The following is a 19,926-nucleotide window of genomic DNA, read 5'->3' on the forward strand; positions in this document are numbered from 1 at the left end:
TTATCAAGCAATAAACCCATATCTTTCATTATATTATTACTCTTAGAACCATAATATCAATTATAAAGTTTTCAGCATTCATACGTTTACTAAATCTAGTATGAAGTTAATGGTTCCATAAAAAATTTTAGTTATATCACTTATGGACGTTATAAAAATTATAGGATATAAATGAGACCCCTTAGGTCTCCATACACTGATATAAGCTCTCCTGAGTTAGCATACATAATCCAGAATTAATATTCTAATTTAATTGTAACTTCAAAATGTTTTGGTGCATGTGAATATATTGTTAATTCTCAATAATTCCTTGTGATAGAATTATGATGTTTAAAGTCTTTATTGGTTCTACTAATGGATGAGCACATTTATATATATTGGTTTTAAAATTCATGTGTGGAGGTGCTGTCACTGATGAGTTATTAATAATGAGTGGCAATTAGTAATATGGCAGGTTGTTAAGGATTCTTGCTCTTATCTTAAATTTTAATATGCATTGTTCTAAATACATTCATAGATTTAAAATTTCTTCTGCCATCATGGATGAAGTAACTGAAAAGAAGGTTTTATGTAAAGCCATAGATATGATCCAATTTCTATAATGCTCCTTAGTTATTCTGTCAATCGTATATTTTCCTTCAGTAAGAGCAGTTCTACCTTAAGCAAAAAATATTTTTATCAGACCTTCCTTCAATTTCATTGCTCTCTTAGCTATTTCATCTCTCCAGCAACACACGCTATAGAATGTAATAAAACTAAGCTCCAGTGAATTTCCTTTTCATTTGTTATTTAATAATGAAGTTATTATGTGATATTGATGACAATATATTTCTCTTGCAGCTTGCCTTCACCTGATTCACCCCTTGACGTGTCGCCCATTGCAGTGTCTTACGACATGGGGTGGCAAAAGAGAGGTAATGGTAGGAGCTACTCCAGCCTTACAGGACATGGCTGTTTGATTGGCCAGAAATCTAAGAAAGTGCTAGCTTATGGCACCAGGAATATTTCATGTAAGGCATGTCATTACGGAAAGAGAGAACATGATTGTCGTCGTAACTGGTCTGGGAGTGCTAAAGCCATGGAAGCTGATCTAGCCTTGGAGTTAGTTGCCCAAAGTACCCCCTTGAAGGCAGCTAATGTTAAAGTAGGGACAGTTGTTGGTGATGATGATTCTTCAACAGCTGCAAAACTTAGGAGTGAAGTGGGTGATGTCAAAAAGGTCTCTGACATCAATCACGCCAAGAAGAATTTGGGAAATTCCCTGTATTCTTTGAGGTCGAACCATAGATCTCTTACTCCTATGGTCATCAAGTATCTCCAGAGGTGCTTTGGCTATGCCCTGCAGCAAAACAGAGGCCAACCAGACCTACTCAGAAAGGCCATTACAAATATTGTTCCGCATGCTTTTGACATCCACAGAGATTGTGGCTCATGGTGTGGATATGTGAAAGATCCGGAGTCATATGTGCACAAGGGTCTTCCTAAAGGAATAGGTCTTGTAGGGGAGAGGTTGCAAAGTGACTTACAAAATGTATTTCAGAAATTTGCCAGCAATTCTGATTGTTTGGCTCCTTGTGGCTCTACTCAATGCAATGAAAATTTTAATGCCATTGTTGCCAGTAAGGCACCGAAAATGAGACATTATGGGTCATCTGAGTCTAATGATTTCCGGGTGGCAGCTGCAGTCTGCCAAAAAAATGTTGGTGTCACATATGTCAGTGATGTAAAAAAAAGTCTAATGATATCCCCTGGTCACAACACAATCCGCTACAGGGCACGACTTAGCCTCAGAAGAAAGTCACTGGCTGAGAAGAGGAAAACGTGCTCATTTAAGCGGAGGAGATTGTTCAAAAATCTTTCCTCTATGGGCATGCTAAAGGTAAAAGAGGCTAGAGAAGGGGTAACATATAAAACAGGGATGGCCTATGACCCTGACATTAATAGTGTTTTTTATTCCGATCTTGTTCCTGTGGGTGATGCATGCTCCACTGTGTTTTTTGATGTTGAAACGACTGGCTTGTCAGGGAATGCAGAGCTGCTGCAAATTGGTGCAGTGGGAAGCACGAGTTTTTCATGCTACTTTTACCCTCATAAGGGTATTCCAGACAGGGTTAGTGAGATCACTAGCCTTAGAGCAGTAGATGGACTACTGTATTACGAGGGCAAGCCAGTCATCTCAGGTGAACTTGAGGAAGGTTTATGTGCCTTCATTGATTACTTGAAGAGTTTTAAGAAGGTGATCCTTGTAGGACACAATGTGCAATTTGATGCCAGAATGGTGTTGGCAGCAGTGAACCACTGCAATAAATTGGAAGACTTTGGTGCTGTTGTTGCAGGGTTTTCAGACACCTTGCCCCTTTTAAAGAAAGTGCTGCCTGGCAGGAAGTCTTATGCTCAGGGTAAATTAGTTGAAGAAGTTTTGCAAGACTTCAGCAATAGTGGGCATAATGCACACATAGATGCCTTGAACTTAAAAAAAATTTGTGAAAAGGTGTTTGTTGGTGAAGATATGATTTTACAGTACAGTTTTACTCTGCAGTCCTTCTTAAAGAGGCAAGAGCAGAGCAAGAGAAAAAGGGAATTACTTCCTACTCTAAAACCTCTGCGAGATAAGGGTGTATCAGGGTATATGGTAAACAGGTTGGCAGAGAAGGGAATTGGCCTTCAATTGTTGATGAACACTTGGAAATCTGAAGGTGATGAAGGTGTAAAGAGTTTGTGTTGTACCATGAATGTCACAAAAAATAGAGTTATTGTTTGTAACATTTCAAAACTTGTTGAAGAATTAATATCTAAGTGAAATTTATATTGTGTATTTATTTCGTACCTATAACATTTGAAAGGTTTCCAGACTTGCTTCTAGCCATAACATTGCTGTCAAGCAAGATGTTATTGTTTTAGCACTGGTATCTATATGTCTATTCAGTGTTTGCTTCACTCATCAGAATATTTTGCTCCAAATTTAACTTATCCTTTCTGTCAGGTAAGTGCTAAAGGTATTTGGTATGATTTTCTTTAACTTAGCTTATAACATTTGCTTTCAGGGGTAAGTAGTGAAGTTCACAGCAATATCTCTTTCTTCGAGTTTTAGGACAACACTGCCAATGTATCATTTGCTTTTTTCTTATTACCCTGCATTGTAAATGATAGATAGCTTAGTTTTTCCACATACATTTATTACAACAGGACAGAATAGGGTTTTAAATAAGCCTGAGACAACAGAATGTTACTCTGCACTTCTGGTTCAAGGAATGTGGTTTCTTGTAGAAGTCATGCTGCTTAGTGGTTGGTAGTACAGTAGATTTATGTTAATATATGACCCAAAACAGTATGTAACTGTTGAAGCAAGAGGATCCATTTCTGCTTGCTTGGAATTGCATTTTCAAAATCAGATTCATTTGATGTCGTGAATGTTAGCTTCCAGGCATAGTAGCTGAAAAAGTAAAAATCGTGAAAAATACGATAATCTACTGATTTTTAATTTGTTAAGAAATATTTGCCTACCTAAGGTGTCTATGATTGTTTAAATAATGAAATTTCATGCCTTGATTAAAGAATATTAAAGTCACTGTATCTAAATGACTAACACAAAGCTTATAAATGTTCATTTCTTTGTTGATATTTCGATTTAATAGCCTCATCCATACTATTATTGAGGAGTTGATTAGTGAAAATAAGACACTAATTTGCATTTATCACCCAAATGCAATTCGAATCATTAGTATCAGTATAATTAAATAATCCTCGTTCCTAGTGCCTAAGTATTCAGTAAATTTGGAAGGCCGGCATTGCAACTTCGAAAGACTCACTTGTAGCTGTCACCGATTGTTCGAAAATGCATCCTAATTTTTATCCTCCTGCAATGTCTAAATGAATGGATGTTTTTTCTATTGTGTTTTCAAATTATACTAATTGCACCTTTGGAAAACGTATCAAAGTGGATTGGTTGGACAGTGAAAAATAGTGGTACTTAAGAAAAAACTTAATACTCATGTCCAACTCACGAGTGGAAATCTCTGAAACCTCTCAACAGTGAATATGTAGGTATTGACCCATTTCGGAGAGTCATGACCACTCACCTAAGTAAACTGACGATTGTCTCGCTTCAAGGTGGGATCTAATGAATCAGCTATACGAGTAAACTATTAATTTACGGAATAACTACAACAATAATTACATGGAAATATTTTTATCAGAATAATTAATTGCAAGCTCATGAGCTTCCTACGAGATCCTACTTTATACTGTCGAAGGGTTACATGGGTGAATATTCGATTAATTAGTAGGTATGTTCGCGGAGTTATATTTCCAGACACTACATAGTCGGTACCCAACAGCAATATGCTTGTATCGTGGTTACATTCATTTACTCGCTGTCCTTTTTCTAGAATTTTAATATCAGTTAAATTGATGATGAAATTCATAGTGGGCGAGGTTATGAACTTCTATTTAAATAATTATTTTCTACAAGTTGAAAACGATGTACATTTTTCGAAATAAACGTATTACAATTTGAAGTAGTAGTACAAAACTGTCGCAAGTCGCAATTAATGCTATTATTGTCGCTAAAGCGACAAGCCTACAGAGATGTTTTATATTCCAGTCATGATTATTCGCAAGTTTAATAAAATTTGGGCGCTTACTGCAATTCCGTTAACAACCATAACTGATAAATTATATATTTCGGTGCATAGTTAATCGTCTGCAATCTCAACTTGAGCCAATGTTTTTGTTTACTCCTCGAGCATTGTTGCCAAGTTTGTTTCAATATGGCGGCTGTAAAACGGAAGTGAGGCTCGTCATCGTTTTTCAATCATAAATATCTTCCTTAAATGGCCGATAAGGTATCCTGAAAAAAACACATAGTGTTCACTGATTATTTGACCGCCATATATTAGTTTTTGAGGTAGCCTTATCGGGGAAAATCTTGAGAAATAAAATGTTGAAGCGAGGGACGTCTGCGTTCCGCCATAAGAGCAATGTAATTTTAAGCTGAATATCACGATTTTCAAATCCAGTTGTTAGCGCTAAATGGCCGGTGACCCCCTATTATTTTTTCACAGATCGACAGAGGCATCATTTCTCTCCAATATATGAAAATATCAGGGCATGTTTTCGAAGGTCCTTGTAGTAGAGGTTCTACCTTAAGGAGACTGCACCGGAAAACGATTAAAATGTTATCGTTTTCATGCCACCCCAAGAACAGCTCTATGGCGATGTCCACGCTCTGATAATGACAGCAATATCGTACCAGAAGAAATGAGGCTAACTTGGTACAATTTATATTTTCTGAACATTAGGCCAAGCCAGGTAACCACTTCTGAATTTAATATAAAGTTCTTGTCCAGGACCCTTATTGTCCATTACGTCATCAAAACATTCTATATATTAGTGGAAAACGATTAAAATGTTATCTTTTTCATGCCAGCCAAAGAACGGCAATATGGTAATGTCCACGCACTGAGAACGCCAGCGCTATCACACCAGAAGGAATGAGACTAACTCAGTACAATTTATATTTTCTGAATATTAGGCCAAAGCAGGTGGCAACTTCTGCATTTAATATCAAGTTCTACCCCGGGCTATTTAATGTCCATGGCCATATTATCATCGAAATCTTCTACATATAGGTAGTACTTTGATCTATAACTTCTTATTACGAAGATAAAATATCAAGATATTATTATAAATTATCGGCTCCAAGATAGTGGCAGTTTATCTTTCCTTTGGCCCGAAAGAATTGCATAATCCGTTCCCCGTCTTTGTTTTTATTTTTTTAGAAAATGAGAAGAAAAAGAATTATTATTAGTCACTGTTAATAGTTAACTGAAAGTGCCAGGAAAAAAACAATGCTGAGTTCATATGCGTGAAAATATTTTCATTTACATCTTATATCTGTTTATTTATTTATTCTGCATGGTAATTTGTCTCAATTGTATCATATTTACAATTTTTACTTAAAAAAATATTGTGTCCGTGAAGGGAATTATTATAAGGATTAGTGCAAGGTATGTCACGGTATAGAAATTAAAAGGTGGCATTCAAATCCGTTAATTATTCTCTTACGTATTATTCCATAGATGAAAAACCTGTTTCTCTATTTCATTCAAGTTTTATGATTTTCGCATAAGAATTATTGTTTACCGTTGAACTTCTATTTAAAGCAATTTTTTCGCAGAGATAGGGGAAAAATATTCTCCGTCAAATTCACCATGCAGGAATAAACCCGCTGAAGCCGTTAGGAAAGTTGGCTGTGTTTCCTCTTTCCTGAATTCAAACAATGCCTTTTTTGGCTGCAGTACGTGTGCAATAAGTTTGGGAAAATATTACCACTGCATTTGTAGAATGAAGAGTCGCGAACGTATCTCAGATAAAACCTATTTTGACCGAATATTTAATGGATATCTATAACAAATAGTGAAATACAGTCTTGTAAGTTAGCTTCCTCAATCTGAAAAACGAAAGTTAAATTCTATTTTGGCTGAACTATTCCCTGAAATACACCAAGCCTTTCATCGAGATTTGCGAGGCCATTTCACTGATGCAATGTTTAAGGAAATGTAAACAGTAATAGCAATTTCAACAAAACTGGAAGAATGAGAGAATATTGTTTAATTTTTAGCTTTCAAATGCTTTTAATTTAGATTAAATAAATTCTTTGTGAGCGAACTGACAGACGTTGATGTTTGAGTAGAAAAAATACTTGTTCATGCTTTGATTTTATATATGTGTGTGTATAAACTACTCCATTCATTCACACGGCGCCTTAAGAGCAAACATACAAATAAATTCAGAGGTAAGGAAAGAAAGGGATAGGAACACATAATGGAAAAAGGACGGGGACATTTTTCGCATTCTTAGTAATCCACGGGTAAAGGTTTAATACATAAAGGTAAGAAGACTTAGACACTAGGCAGTTCTCCTTAATTTCTTTCAATAAGACTTTTGAGTAGAAAAAATATATCATTATTTAGTTCTTTAATACTATTCTTTCCAGATTGGCAACGACATTTTCATGTTTTATATCCATCTTAGAATTTACAGGGTTAAGTGAAAATTCTTTACCGCCGTGGGTGATATTTCAAAGATGTTGCTTGGTTTCTTGTTGTTTTATTATTAAACGAATGGCGCATAGTTTCTATGTTTAATGACAATTCATTACAGCCTTTATAAATACAGTTCAACTACACAATTGATAGTAAATAGGTCGTATAGCTAATAGTATATTTGAATTTGTACTGTATATATGAGTTTTATCTCGAAGGGAAGCCATTTATTTACCTCGTCGAAGGAAGCATTCATTAAAGCCACTTGAGATTAATCAGGTTAAGAGTCTTCACCAAACCAGGCGAAGAATCACCAGAGGGCCAAATATTTAAGTTCTTGAATTGCCTTTTAGCTGTTAATTTATTTCACAGGAGTAGCATTTCAACCGAAGGCATGATCCCGACTTGAAGGAAAAATCCTTTAACACCCTTGACTTTTTATCGCCCTCTGAAAGCTTCATCCGCGTTTGCGGGGAAGACCGTCCATTAAATCTCATTTCCGCCGACTAGAATAATATGGTGCACATGCTACAGATCATTAACGTCGTGGAGACAGCTTTAAACCTTTGCGTCGCGACGAGTCGGAGCTAAAGAAGAACGAAAAATGGCTTGGTAGGTTTTCATTCCAACAAATTTTAGCCCATTGCCGCCGAGAAAACTTTCTGCTTGCGGTAATGAATATATTTATATATATGTTGCTTCTATGGTCCCTTTTTGTAATACAGTGAAATAATCTTGTGATACAGCAACTTATATCTACAGAATGACTCGTAGCCTTGTCGGCATCTAAGGGCGTTCAATTTATTCTAGTGACCTTGATAAAAATGGTGAATCTTTAGGGCATGCTTATTTTTGGATGAAGTATTTATAAAATAATGTATATAATGCCATTTCGTGTGTTCTTTTACGACGCTTGCATTTAATGTACATAAGAGTAGGCGCTCATATTGAATTTCCGTTTTGCACTCGTCTCTTTCGTTCAGTTGGATTTATTTCGACCGGTTTAAAAAATAAACGAATCAGAGCATTAAGTAAGTGCAAGCTTCGATAACATATTTTTGGCAATTCGACAGCATTAAGGAGTGCGGTTTATCTTCAAGTGCTTCGTATGTTCAGAATGGTAGGGTAGCCGTATAGCTACGGTGAAATGGGTTTAACACCATCCAGTTTTGAAGATAGCAGACTCTTCTCAGGAATGTAAATTTTTGTCGCGTTTTGTTCATGGCTGAATAGGGCGAAATATAGGCAGCGTTTCAAGTTGAAGAGCGTGGAAAATTATGAAGTTACCTCCTCATGCAGTTAGTAACAATGTCACTATAACCGCTAAAATCAAATGATGTCTATTGATTGATGATGGGAATGATCAATTACACAATGATGATGGGAACTATCAATTACATATAGCATATCGCGTTCCTCACCTCCGTGACTCTACTTGCTCTGAAATAATGTCTGCCCTATCATTGGCCCCACTCGTAGGAATGTTTATGATCTTTCTTTCATTCACAATGCTTTGATGGCAAGTACCAATCCTCAGAAATATTCTCATTCTCTTCACTGCACATTCCCACCCCCGCCTTACGTAATAACCATCTACTACACCAACCTAAATTCCGTCTGTCTCTCTTTCACATTACTTTTTTCTTGTAGCCTTAGTATGTTTTTCAACCAACACCATTTCGTCTACCAACCCTTCCCTGAATCTCTCAATGCCCTTCGAATCATTCAAGAGGCAGCTTCGAAAAGCCACCTTCTCCTGAGTCTTTGTCTTTGTTTTATCCTTTTATAGTTTTTTTATAGTATATATTTGTTAAAGCTTCGGATTTTTATTTTTCAAGTTTTATATTCAATGTAAAGACCGTATCGGATGTTTTTGAATAATTAAATAAACAAAAATAAATTACGATACAAACAAAAGGTCAGTTGGGGATGATACGCCCAACGCTCCATTATGGGCATTAGAAACTTATTCAGGAGAAATTCTACCCTTCTTTTTAAGTACGGATGAGAGGTGAGTGAAGTTCGCAACAATTTCTGCTAACGCCCCCCTTGGCGAGTGAACTGCTATTTTGTATTCCGTGACGTGTCGATCCGATTTCGAAGGGGATGTGTGTGAGTGTGTACGGGCGCCGCGGCGTGCCGCACCCCGCAGCCATTCCCCACGCTGCCACACCCGCCCGCAACGCGACCGAGTATGTGTGTGGGGGGGTGGCGGGCGTCGCCCCCGCCGCCCCTAACGGCCCCCACCGCCCCCACCACCGACGGCGGAGAGCGACGCTCGAAATAGAGAATCCTCACGGACAATTGAACCGCCTGATAGAATCGGCTCCGGCGATACGTCAGGAGAACTCTGGTGAACCAAAACGGCCCGGATCCAGATTTGATGGCAGGATGGAACGGCTTATCAAATACATTAATCTTTCCCTGGTTCTTCCGAAAAGACGACTTTGCCACCGAACTCCCCACCCTTTTGGCCGCGTTTTCCACTCCGTTCCCCCAACCCCCCACGCCCGCAAAAGCCATGCACCGGCGGCATCTCCGTCCCCCCAAAGATCGGGAGTACAATGGGGCAGATGTGCGGGTCTTTTTTACGGAGATGGAAGCGAGGGGGCGTTATGGGATTGGGTTTAAAGGTTTCTGGGGGCGGGGGGGGGATGAGGAGGTGGAGGGGATGAGCATACAGTGCCGAGGTTACTTCCGTGGGAATCGAGAGGCTGTCTAGCGGGGGCGGGAGAGATTGGCCGTGCCGATATACGGTGGCAGTTGAATGCTTTCCCAATTGGCAGCAGCTTCGGTAAGGAAAGATTCTAGGTGGGATATCCAGTTACGCGAAGAGCGAAAATCTTGAGAAGGGCGGAAAAAGGAGACTTCGGAAAGAGACGACCCTTGGCAGAATTAGGACGGCCCGGCACAAATCGTGGATTTTGCCGCACCATCTCCTCGACGGCTTCCGGGCTGCGAATATCTGCATCCTTTTAGCTTACCTCGCGCTCTTTCCATTCGATTTTGGGCATTCCGCGAGACCGGATGAAAATATAAAAAAAGCCCAGGCACATTGGAATGGGAGATTGCTTAAGGAATATTTCCGCCACATTTGTTGAAAATGGATACTGAAAGGTTGATTGTACTGCATTGACCCACAATAATTGATATACATTGTATAATTTCATGAAATGTTGGGATCTGGTTGGTGTGGTGGCTTGAATGCTGGCTTACCACCTTGTGGACTCGAGTTCAAATCCTGACTGTGACAGAGATTTGTCGGAGAATACCCGATCCCTGCTTGAATGATGTGTAGGAGGGGACTGCATGAAGAAGGCCCAATTTCATCCCATAGAAGGCTGATTCCTATCTATTGAAAAAGGATCTCTGGACATCTCCACAAAATTCGTGAGAAATATGTTGCGCCATCAGAAGAGAAGAGAAAGCATCTTCAAGACCAGATAAAGTTTTGTGAGGCCTGAGTATAGGCATTTCTGTAAGGAGAATATTGGAATGCTTGATTAATTAATTGCATGTCTCACCTCTAAAAAGTAGAAAAATAAAATAAAAGTAAGATTAATACCCACGCTCTTTCCAAATACAGTATAAAATGCAATAAAAAGTAAAGCTTTTCATCACTCGTAGAATGGGTAGAAAGCGTGGGTAGTGATTAGATTTACATATTAATATTGCGTGAAAATCCTATCAAGCTCGCTTGCCAGCACCGGAATGTTGCCTATCATAGCCTCGATAATTTAAAGCCCGCAAGGGCGAAGAGTCACATTAGGAGTGCCCCCTCAACCGCATACCGTTTGCTTCAAAGAACTCTTCAGCTTGTTTCAAATTATAACTTTAACTATCATATTGAGCTATTCATGGAAAACAATGTAGTGGATATGATAGCCATGTTTTGAAAATACTGTATTAAGAAAATCACTTGCCTGCATTGAGGAATTGAAAAAGGCATGGATATCTAATAAATATTTGTCGTTCACTTTAAGTTTTGAATTTTTGAAATCTCGTAATTACAAATTTAAAAAAAGTTTTAATTACGAGATTTCAAAGTAAATGTTTTGAGTACGAGCGATAAAAAAGCCGTAAGCAGTGCATCTGATCGTACTTGAAGGTTTTATGACCATAAAAACGAGAAAAGTTACATACAAATTTGTAACTTTGACCTGTACTTTGGGAATGTGTGCTGGAATGTTACGAAACAGACCTTTGCCGTTCGCGAAGGGGCCATGGGAAAATTCTTCCTCTTGATGATAGTCAAGTATTATCAGCATAAATCGTTGTTTCGAGATTAATTGGTGGCATTATAACATATTTATAAATTAGAAGTTATTGGTTAATTTCCACAAATACTGTAATATCATTTCAAGACCGGGGTTCAAAAATTTTTTTATTGCCTCCATGTGAAAGGTATTATTGGAAAGTATTATTGGAAAATCACCAGTAACTTTTAATTAACTAATATCTTAGAATTCCACCATATTAAAACTGAAACAACTATTTATAGGTGGTGGTGATATTTAGGGGCATGAATTTTCAGAGGTCTCTTTCGACGTATTAACTAGTATTACCAGGTACAACAAAAAAAAATCACATTGAACAAGTACACTTACTAAATGATCCCTAAATAACCCATCATAACCCAATGTTGCTTCTAAGTAGCATCAAAAATGTATTTATTTTCAGCTCTATTCAGGAAAGATGTAAGCTAGGTATCCTTTCGTGCTTTTAATTTTATAGCGAAATATGTAGCTGCCACAATAATTGTGATTGAGTAGAATATTTTCAAATTTTTAAAATGAGAAGTCTTGAAATTTAATATTTCCTAGAGACAGCTCTGAGTTAGAAAGGGTTAACGCAGAAGAAATGAGGTGTTCCATAAAGAGGCTGGCAATTTTAGTTTCCCACCAGAACAGAGCAAAGATCGTACTACCACCTCACTATCCCACTTCAGCAGGTGGGTTTTAGCACCCTCTTCGCGCCAGCATATCCCCGTGGAGTGTGTAGATAGGATTGATTGCTCTTAATGATAATACGTTGTGTGAATGGTGGAGTAGCATGGTCCGGTGCCATCTCGTTCATTGCTAGCGGATGATTCTCAGAGGATAAGGAGGGTAACCCATTATTTAGTGTAATATTTCAAAGCCTGCCGCGTGAACGGCATTGAAATATATATGAAATGGCCACGAGAAAAATTACCCTGGACCGAGAATCGAACCACGGACCTTTGGCTTTCTGGGCCAGTGCACAGGACACTATGCTGTACAGGTTATTTGTAAAATTAAATTACCAGATAAATAAATGTTCATATAAAATTGCTTTGGGCATCTAAGCACCTGGATAGCGTAGTGCTCTGCGCAGTGGCCAGGAAAGTTTAAGATACATGGTTCGATTCCTGGTCCAGGGGAATTTTTTCTCATGGCAATTTCATGTGCATCATTATTTGGGGGTATTCCTTGAATGGCCACGGTACAAATTGTTACAAATTCATGCCAAAGCTAGGTTATTGCTCTAAAATTTTCCTCATATTGTAGTCCTTTGGTTATTAATAGTGATAGACGCAGATTTTGTTGACTTAGCTATCGTCAATTTGATTGCCCGTTGATTACTCCCACGAACAATCATTTCTACTTTTCTTGGGTAGTAACTTTTACCTTACCGTTCTGCGCGTAGATGAGGATTTTTTAAGATATTGAGGAGGATTCATAATTAATTTGATTCGCTTGGAAATTATTCCTATGTTTTTTTGTCGATTCCGGATTATTTTTATGATTTCCTTAGCATGAGTAGTGAAAACTGAAATATCTTAACTTTCTAAAAATATTAATGAAATAAATTGACTCTGCAAATAATTTGTGAGCGAAGTTTCTTAGATCTTTAATATAAAGGGGAGAGTTTATTTTTTGCCGATGTATGCTATATGTGGCCGTGATTGCGATATTTGTATATTTCGCTTACTTGCCGTAACAGTCACGGTTACCATAGGCAACTTCGTTGGACATTGCTTGCCGCTGAAAAAGATCATTGAGATCGCCGAAATCACGCGTAGTCTATCACGTGACACTGAGTAACGCGTGGTCAATGATCATGACCGGTGGCAGCGGCATGACCACATAATTCAAATTTAACTATTTAACTACAACTAATATTGATATCTAGAATTACTTTCAGATAGCGAAAGACAAAGGCCCGCATTAAAACGAAAGTGGTTCAAAATACCGCGATATTTACTGACGGCTATTTGGTGATTATAAAATGTTTTCATCGATCGCAAAATAACATCGATTGTGATTTTGCTTGACATGTTTTGAATGTTTCAGACGAATCAGTGGTAGGTATCACACTTCACTGTTGTCTCTATACACTCTCCTTACATGTTGAAATTCTATCGTGCCATGAAGTGTAAAATATTTCCACTTCTAAGTTTGTTTTTTGTTGCTGTTTTGGAGGTTGATGGTTGGATCAGTAAATGCATTTCATCGAAGAAAGTTTATTCTGTACTTATATTTTATTCGGCATGCTACTTGCTCGTGTGTTTAGTCTCAACGTAATATATATGCTTAGTTAAGGTACAGTACTAGACATTTTTTTTATCAATATTGGCTGCGCATGACATTTGTTCTTAAAATAATGCCCTCTCTTAATTTTATCTTCAGTATATTCTAAAGGTACACTTGAAAATTCTCCTGAAGGTTGGTTGAAAATTTATAGTGTTTTGTTATTGAATGCATTAGTGTTCCATGGTGCTAATGTATGAATTCATTTTGAAAATATGGAACGAGTTTTGTGGTCTGAATATCATAACCCTTGAAAGGTTTGTTCCTGCCTAAAAGTCGGCTGAATAAGGAAGTTCGTCCCTTTTGGTTGAATTTGTTTTCCTTATTTTCGGTGATTATCCAACATATTTTCGTCGTAGAGCTTTGGAGAATATATTAGGATATTCCCGTAAAAATACAATAGTTCAATGCAAACCTTGTCATGTTTCATTGCTGATATGCGGTAGATCGCTTAACGAATTACTTAATAGTTAAAAAAGGATACAATTATTATTGTAAATAGTTGGGAGATAATAAAATACTATTGCCTTTTCATAAAACTAATTATGACACTAATTACTAATTTATTCTACTTTGTGTGAAAATTTATAATCTGATACTGTTATTTGTAGTGCTTTTTCATTTACAAATCTTTGTCGGAATTTTAAAGGGATTTTAGAGCTGAAAAAAGATGTTTCACAATGATATATGGGAGTAAACTTAATTAATTACTCGGGTGGTTTGTTCATGCTATTACGTCATGGGTTTTATAGAATTTATAGGCCAATGCTAGAATTTACCGCTACCAATTCACCACTGTTTCGGCCTTTGATATGTTCTCCACGAATGGCAGGTAAAAACTCGAAAGGAATAGATGCTATATTTGTGGTAATAAGGTCAAGATATACACCTGCTAGTATATGTTGAAGTGGAGCATATATGTCGAGCAGGGTGTATCATGCGCCGACTAGGCGTGTTTTTTTAGGGCGCTTGGGGGTTGTGCGTTGCGTATGGAAGACATCCCATTACTCTGACTTAAATTGTCCCTACGCAGTGGAGGGAGTCCACTTCGGCAAATATGGTAAATCATTTTTTTTCTCCTCGTGGAAGGGGATGTTGGGTGTGGATCGAGGGATTAAAAATATGTTCTTCGGAGCGTGGGGGAGAAAGTGCTGAGAGGGAAGTTGGATTGGGGGGCTCGGGGGCAGGGGGGGTCCGATTGGAAGTGGGGGGGGGCGATGAAAGGGGTGAACTCGGCAATACCACTGCGGAGGGGACATTGAAATCGATTATTTCTGTCGTAGGGCTTCGTTTTTGCAGTCCCGTGTTCATTTTCACAGATGCACCCTTAGATTAAAACGGTGGGGATAGCATGACGATTACCATTCTGGGTCGATCCTCCGTTTCCCTTGTATCAATTACAGCGCTAGTCTGCCCCATCCTCCCAGGAAACCATATTGCACTTGCCACTCTTTTGCACGGAACGTCGTTAGTAATAACGGGTTTGTGAAAACTATTCCCGTTTGATTCCTGCGGGGTGATAATTGTGTTTATTCACATTCCCAGGAGGCTACTCACGGCGTCCCTCTACGTCTACTTGCTTGGGAGGTGCCTCTTGAGCGTATCACCTGGGTTGGTAGGACACAGTAATGTAAATGGGGAAGAAGGGAGGTCGTGGAATGAATTGATGTTTGGGTGGAGTGTTCGCCCTCGCGGCGGCAAAACCGAGCACTAACATAAGGGAACAATTTTTTAAACTCATTTTCTGTTCATTTCGATTTTCGAGTTGATTCAGGGTAAAATAAGCATACTGATTTCAAATCTGTTGTTAGTTTCCTTCTACTTCGTCAAGTTTTATCTCTATACTTCATGTGATTGTGACTACACTCTGCTAGATTGAGTGCGGATCAAAGGAGGAATCATTGCTCTCCAATTGGCTAGTATAAAACTTCTCCGGCCGACTCCGGCCGACTGACGCCTTAGTAGACCAGCGAAAGGTGTATAATGGTATAGTTACGCACGAAATACTATCGTGACAGTTCAGGGGATATGCGAGTTGCATGCACCATGTTGTTTGGCAATTAGTACGCATTGGCAGACCGTACCTTTTATTAAACCAGCTATTTATTTTGTAAATAACCTTTGAATGTATTAATATATTCTATAAGATTCATGTAAATATGTGAAAATGTCGGCTGAAATCGATTTCCCGTGCAATCAATTTTTTTATCGAAGTTTAAATCTCGCATTTTCAACAAAAATCGAAATTTGTACCATACGATCGATTGCTCGAAAAAATCGACGCTTCTTTAAAAAACAAATGTCGGTCGAATTCGATTTTTCGAGCAATCGACTTTTTAATCGAAAAAATTTGTACCTGAAGATCGATTTCTCGAAAAAATCTACGGTTCTAAAAAACAGTTAATACAAAAACATTTTTAGTATTCATTCCAAAACACTTAAAATACACATTTGAGTAGCAGAAGAAAAATGTCGTTAGAATAGTACGTACTTGAATTACAAGTCGTAAAAATTTGCAAACGCACGCACATTAAACTTTTGGGATCACCGCTTGGAACCAATTGACTTAACTTGCATTGAAACTAGGTTGAAATTCTTTATTGATGATGGAGGGCGTGCCCCTCCAATTAGGATTACTGAAGAGAGGTCTTTCACTAGGAATAACGACGCTATCATAGAACCGTTAGTGAGGCTGCTAAGATCGAACGAAATGGTCAAGATCGAAATTGAAAAATCGAGTTTGGATCAAAACACGATGCTCATGGCTCGATCTCGATTTCCTCGATCTTTGACAGTTAAAACTCGATTTTTGATTTTAAACGAAATCGATCTTTCTATCACCAACTCAGTAATAGGATGCATAAAATCAGTCAATCCAAATTTTGCTCTTGTACATACTTGTAGCTCAATATTCAATCTCTAGTGACCAATTTGCTCCTTCGAGGCCATCGGCGTGGACGCCAGCGCGCATCGCGCTGCGAAAAATACGCCCTGATGCCGCCGACAACGAATCATTACTTTCGCCAAAGTTTTATTCTCATATATAGTTGGGAGTATTTTGCGTAAAGTTCAGTTTTTATAATGGCCATACATTGCTCATGGATGATACGCATTGTTATACGTATTCACTCGACCATATAACTTAATTGCTATATCACTTAGACTGGACGTTGCGTAAATAGAGCGCTAGGCCACAGTGATTTTTTCTTTGAGAGGCTCGTAAAACCGCCATGTATGTACGCATCTTGTTTCTGGAACGTGCTCGAAATCCGATCATTCTCGTTTAACCTCTTCAGACCTGAAAGTATATTTTCCGCCGAAAATTTGCGTTTTACTCATTTTTCTACGGAAATAGAACATAAAAATATTAATCCGCTGGAAAAATTGTTAAACCATTTAGCAACAATCATTTAGCAATAATTTACGTATCACCCATGATACATAATACGTAAAAATTATGCTACAATCACAAGAAAAGGGTTTTATGAATAAAGAAACGAATTTCATGTATACATATAATTGATGTTATATAAGGTCATGTTATTGAAATTAAATAAAATAGTATCAATTAATAGTACTTTTATGATGCCGCTCATTGTAGAATAACATCAAAACTTTCTTTCTCTCCGAGTCTTTCGTCATCAACCACGCTTGAGATTCAAGAGGAGAGATGCTAAACAGCGTAGAATGTTTAAGTATAGAATGTATAGAATACAAGGCAAGTGGCGCTCAGCCCTTGGAGACACTGTTACATCAGGAAATCATAGAAAAAAACCAGATGTATCGTACATGATACACTGGGAATGAAGAGGAAATGTTATGTACTCAGGTTTACGTGCGGATGAAATTCAAGGTAATATTCCCTGTTCAAAATACTCATTCAGTGACTCAACCCGATGGTGAATTGACAGGTAGGGGTATAACTTACTCTTGCCAGAGGCGTGTGAAATCCACACATTAGGCTCTCAGGGCAAGAGGGCCGCTTTCTTGGGGCGCCTCGTAATTCTAGGTTCTTAATTTTGGGGCGTCCGTAGGCTTCGCCCGTGATTTGATTCGGGGGCCATCAGGCCAGTAGCCCGTATTCCGCCCACTGACTCTACCCACTAGGCCACTAGACTGGGGGTCGGAAACTGACGGCTCTCCTGCCGCATCCGGCTCTTTCGATTCCGAATTGTGGCCTTCCAGTTTCATGCGCAAAATATAATAATTATGTTCTTTTCAAATCTATAAAAAAAATATTGCAAAAAGGATAAAAATCATGAATGTATTAGGGAAAGAGGATAAACGTCCCTGAAATAAAAACATTGCCGGTAGTCAAATTAAAGTAATTACTTCTAATGTCGAAATTACATTAATGTCGAAATGTAGCTGCGCAACTGGTGCCGCAACTATTGGCTCTTGCGTCTCTAAAGGTTGCCGACCCTTGCACAAGGCTATCGAGCTGCGCCTGTTCAGATAATATTCTCAAATGGCAAATGGAAATGTATTCGGTTCTTAATACACGAGCATTTTTCTCGCAAGGGCTGATTCTTACTTTGTAAATATTTTATTCATAGTGATGCAAATGTTAACACGTAGGAAGCATGTTTGAATTATGAGAGTTAGCGTAAAATTTAGCATTGATGCTGCATCCAGCATCTTTCAAAACTTTCAGAAAAAATCTATTTCTGGGTATGTCTTCGCCAACAGTGCCGTATATAATGAATACCATTATTGACGTGTAAGCAATTGATTTCCGAAGGTTACTCGATGCAATTACTTCGGTCCTCTAAACGCAATGTATATAATGGCTCATTGTCTGTATCCTATGAATGATTGATATTCTCATCACGCAGGCATGCAGGTTAAAATGTTTGCGTATCTCTTGACGGACTCGAGGGAGAATAGAGGCGACAGAAATTCAAAGCAATTTGGCAGTGGGCAGAGAGGTCCAGTTTTTCCCTGAAGATGTCACCTTAGTCGCGGCTGCAATGCTGGGGCGCATCTGTTTCCAAAAGCGCTCCATAGAGGACTCTAACAGCCCGCAACCCAGCGAAGGCAGTTCGGAATATTGAGCGCCATATTTGAATGTTCTTCAGTCCGGTACATGTTTCAACCTCCTAACACTTACCTCTAAGACGCGTTGCGTGCTAGTTCCTAACAATAAAACCTTTCCTTTCACAATGGTTGCTGTATATATATTTTCATGGACGGTAGTCTTTGAAACGAATTTTTGGCTGTATTCTCTAAAATCCCATTATTAAACCTGGATGTATTCCTTAGTTGATTGACATAATCATGCTTCTTACATTCTACACTCTTTCCGGCAGAGGAATAATTTGATAATACGTAGCCACAAATGTTTTTAGTAAGAATTTTTTGTGCCTCATGCTGTACTAATTCCTCTATATAAACGACTTCTCACAAAAATTAAAGAATGTGTCCAATTTTTTCTTATTTAATTATATTCAGCATTAGAGTCAGTACATCGCCAATAATTTCATTGTACTTATTTTTTTGCGCAACGTCGTAAAACTTGTTACCGTATACATATATATTTCAATTATTTTTACAATTTTGAGCATTTATTGCCACCATCTATTCTCCAAGGATGAATTCCATTTTAAAACAAAATTTGGGCGGAACAAAAGGTATTATGACCCTTGTTTTTTATTTGTTTTTCATATATCACGCCTTTCCTCATTCTTGCCTCTTCGCAGCAGGGTCTAGATTTGATCACAACAGCCTAATTAGCAGCGTAAGGTCCAGTATTAAATCCCTGGTACTATTTTTATTGAATCCGAATTAGTTTTCTTCCAGAAACTCCTCTCCTTTTCGTTATATTCCTTTGTTGATTACACAGGTCAACAGTGGTTTTGGTGCCGAAGCTTTTAAAGCTGATTCCAAGTATAATTGGGGTGCTGAATCCAAATATGATATTAGTTTTTTCCTATCAGCTCTAGTTTTCAAGATACAGATATGTTGTTACTTACGTAAAAAAATGTTCAATATGATGATATTACATAAATGATAAAACCCACAAAATATAAAGACTTGATTTATTTATAGGGATGTTAAATCACCTACAATTACAATAGTTTTACAATACAATTGAATACAAATAGTAACATTTTTCACTGAAATAAAACAATTTAAAGAAAAAAAAGACGTAAAAACGTCACTCAACACTACGGAAGCTCCTTTTGCGCGATTTTCTTGCGTGCACTTTGTTAAAACAGTCTCGTTTTAAGCACCAGCAGTAATCTGCCATCATATATTTATTTTCCTTGGTAGCGATCTTACATTGTTTTGATTTCCTGGTGAAATCATTCGCCTTGTTTTTCACTTGT

General features: G+C 38.0%; 1 protein-coding gene across 1 annotated transcript in view; it reads left to right on the forward strand.

The window, feature by feature from the left end:
- LOC124171145 overlaps positions 1-19,926 on the forward strand; it is a 130,706-nt gene that overhangs the window by 1,628 nt on the left and 109,152 nt on the right. The window contains exon 3 of the mRNA XM_046550282.1: positions 841-2,707. Coding sequence (XP_046406238.1) covers positions 841-2,707 — 1,867 coding nt within the window. The remainder of the gene's footprint in view (positions 1-840; positions 2,708-19,926) is intronic.

This window comes from Ischnura elegans, chromosome X (assembly GCF_921293095.1).
Source record: "Ischnura elegans chromosome X, ioIscEleg1.1, whole genome shotgun sequence".
Taxonomy (NCBI): domain Eukaryota; kingdom Metazoa; phylum Arthropoda; class Insecta; order Odonata; family Coenagrionidae; genus Ischnura; species Ischnura elegans.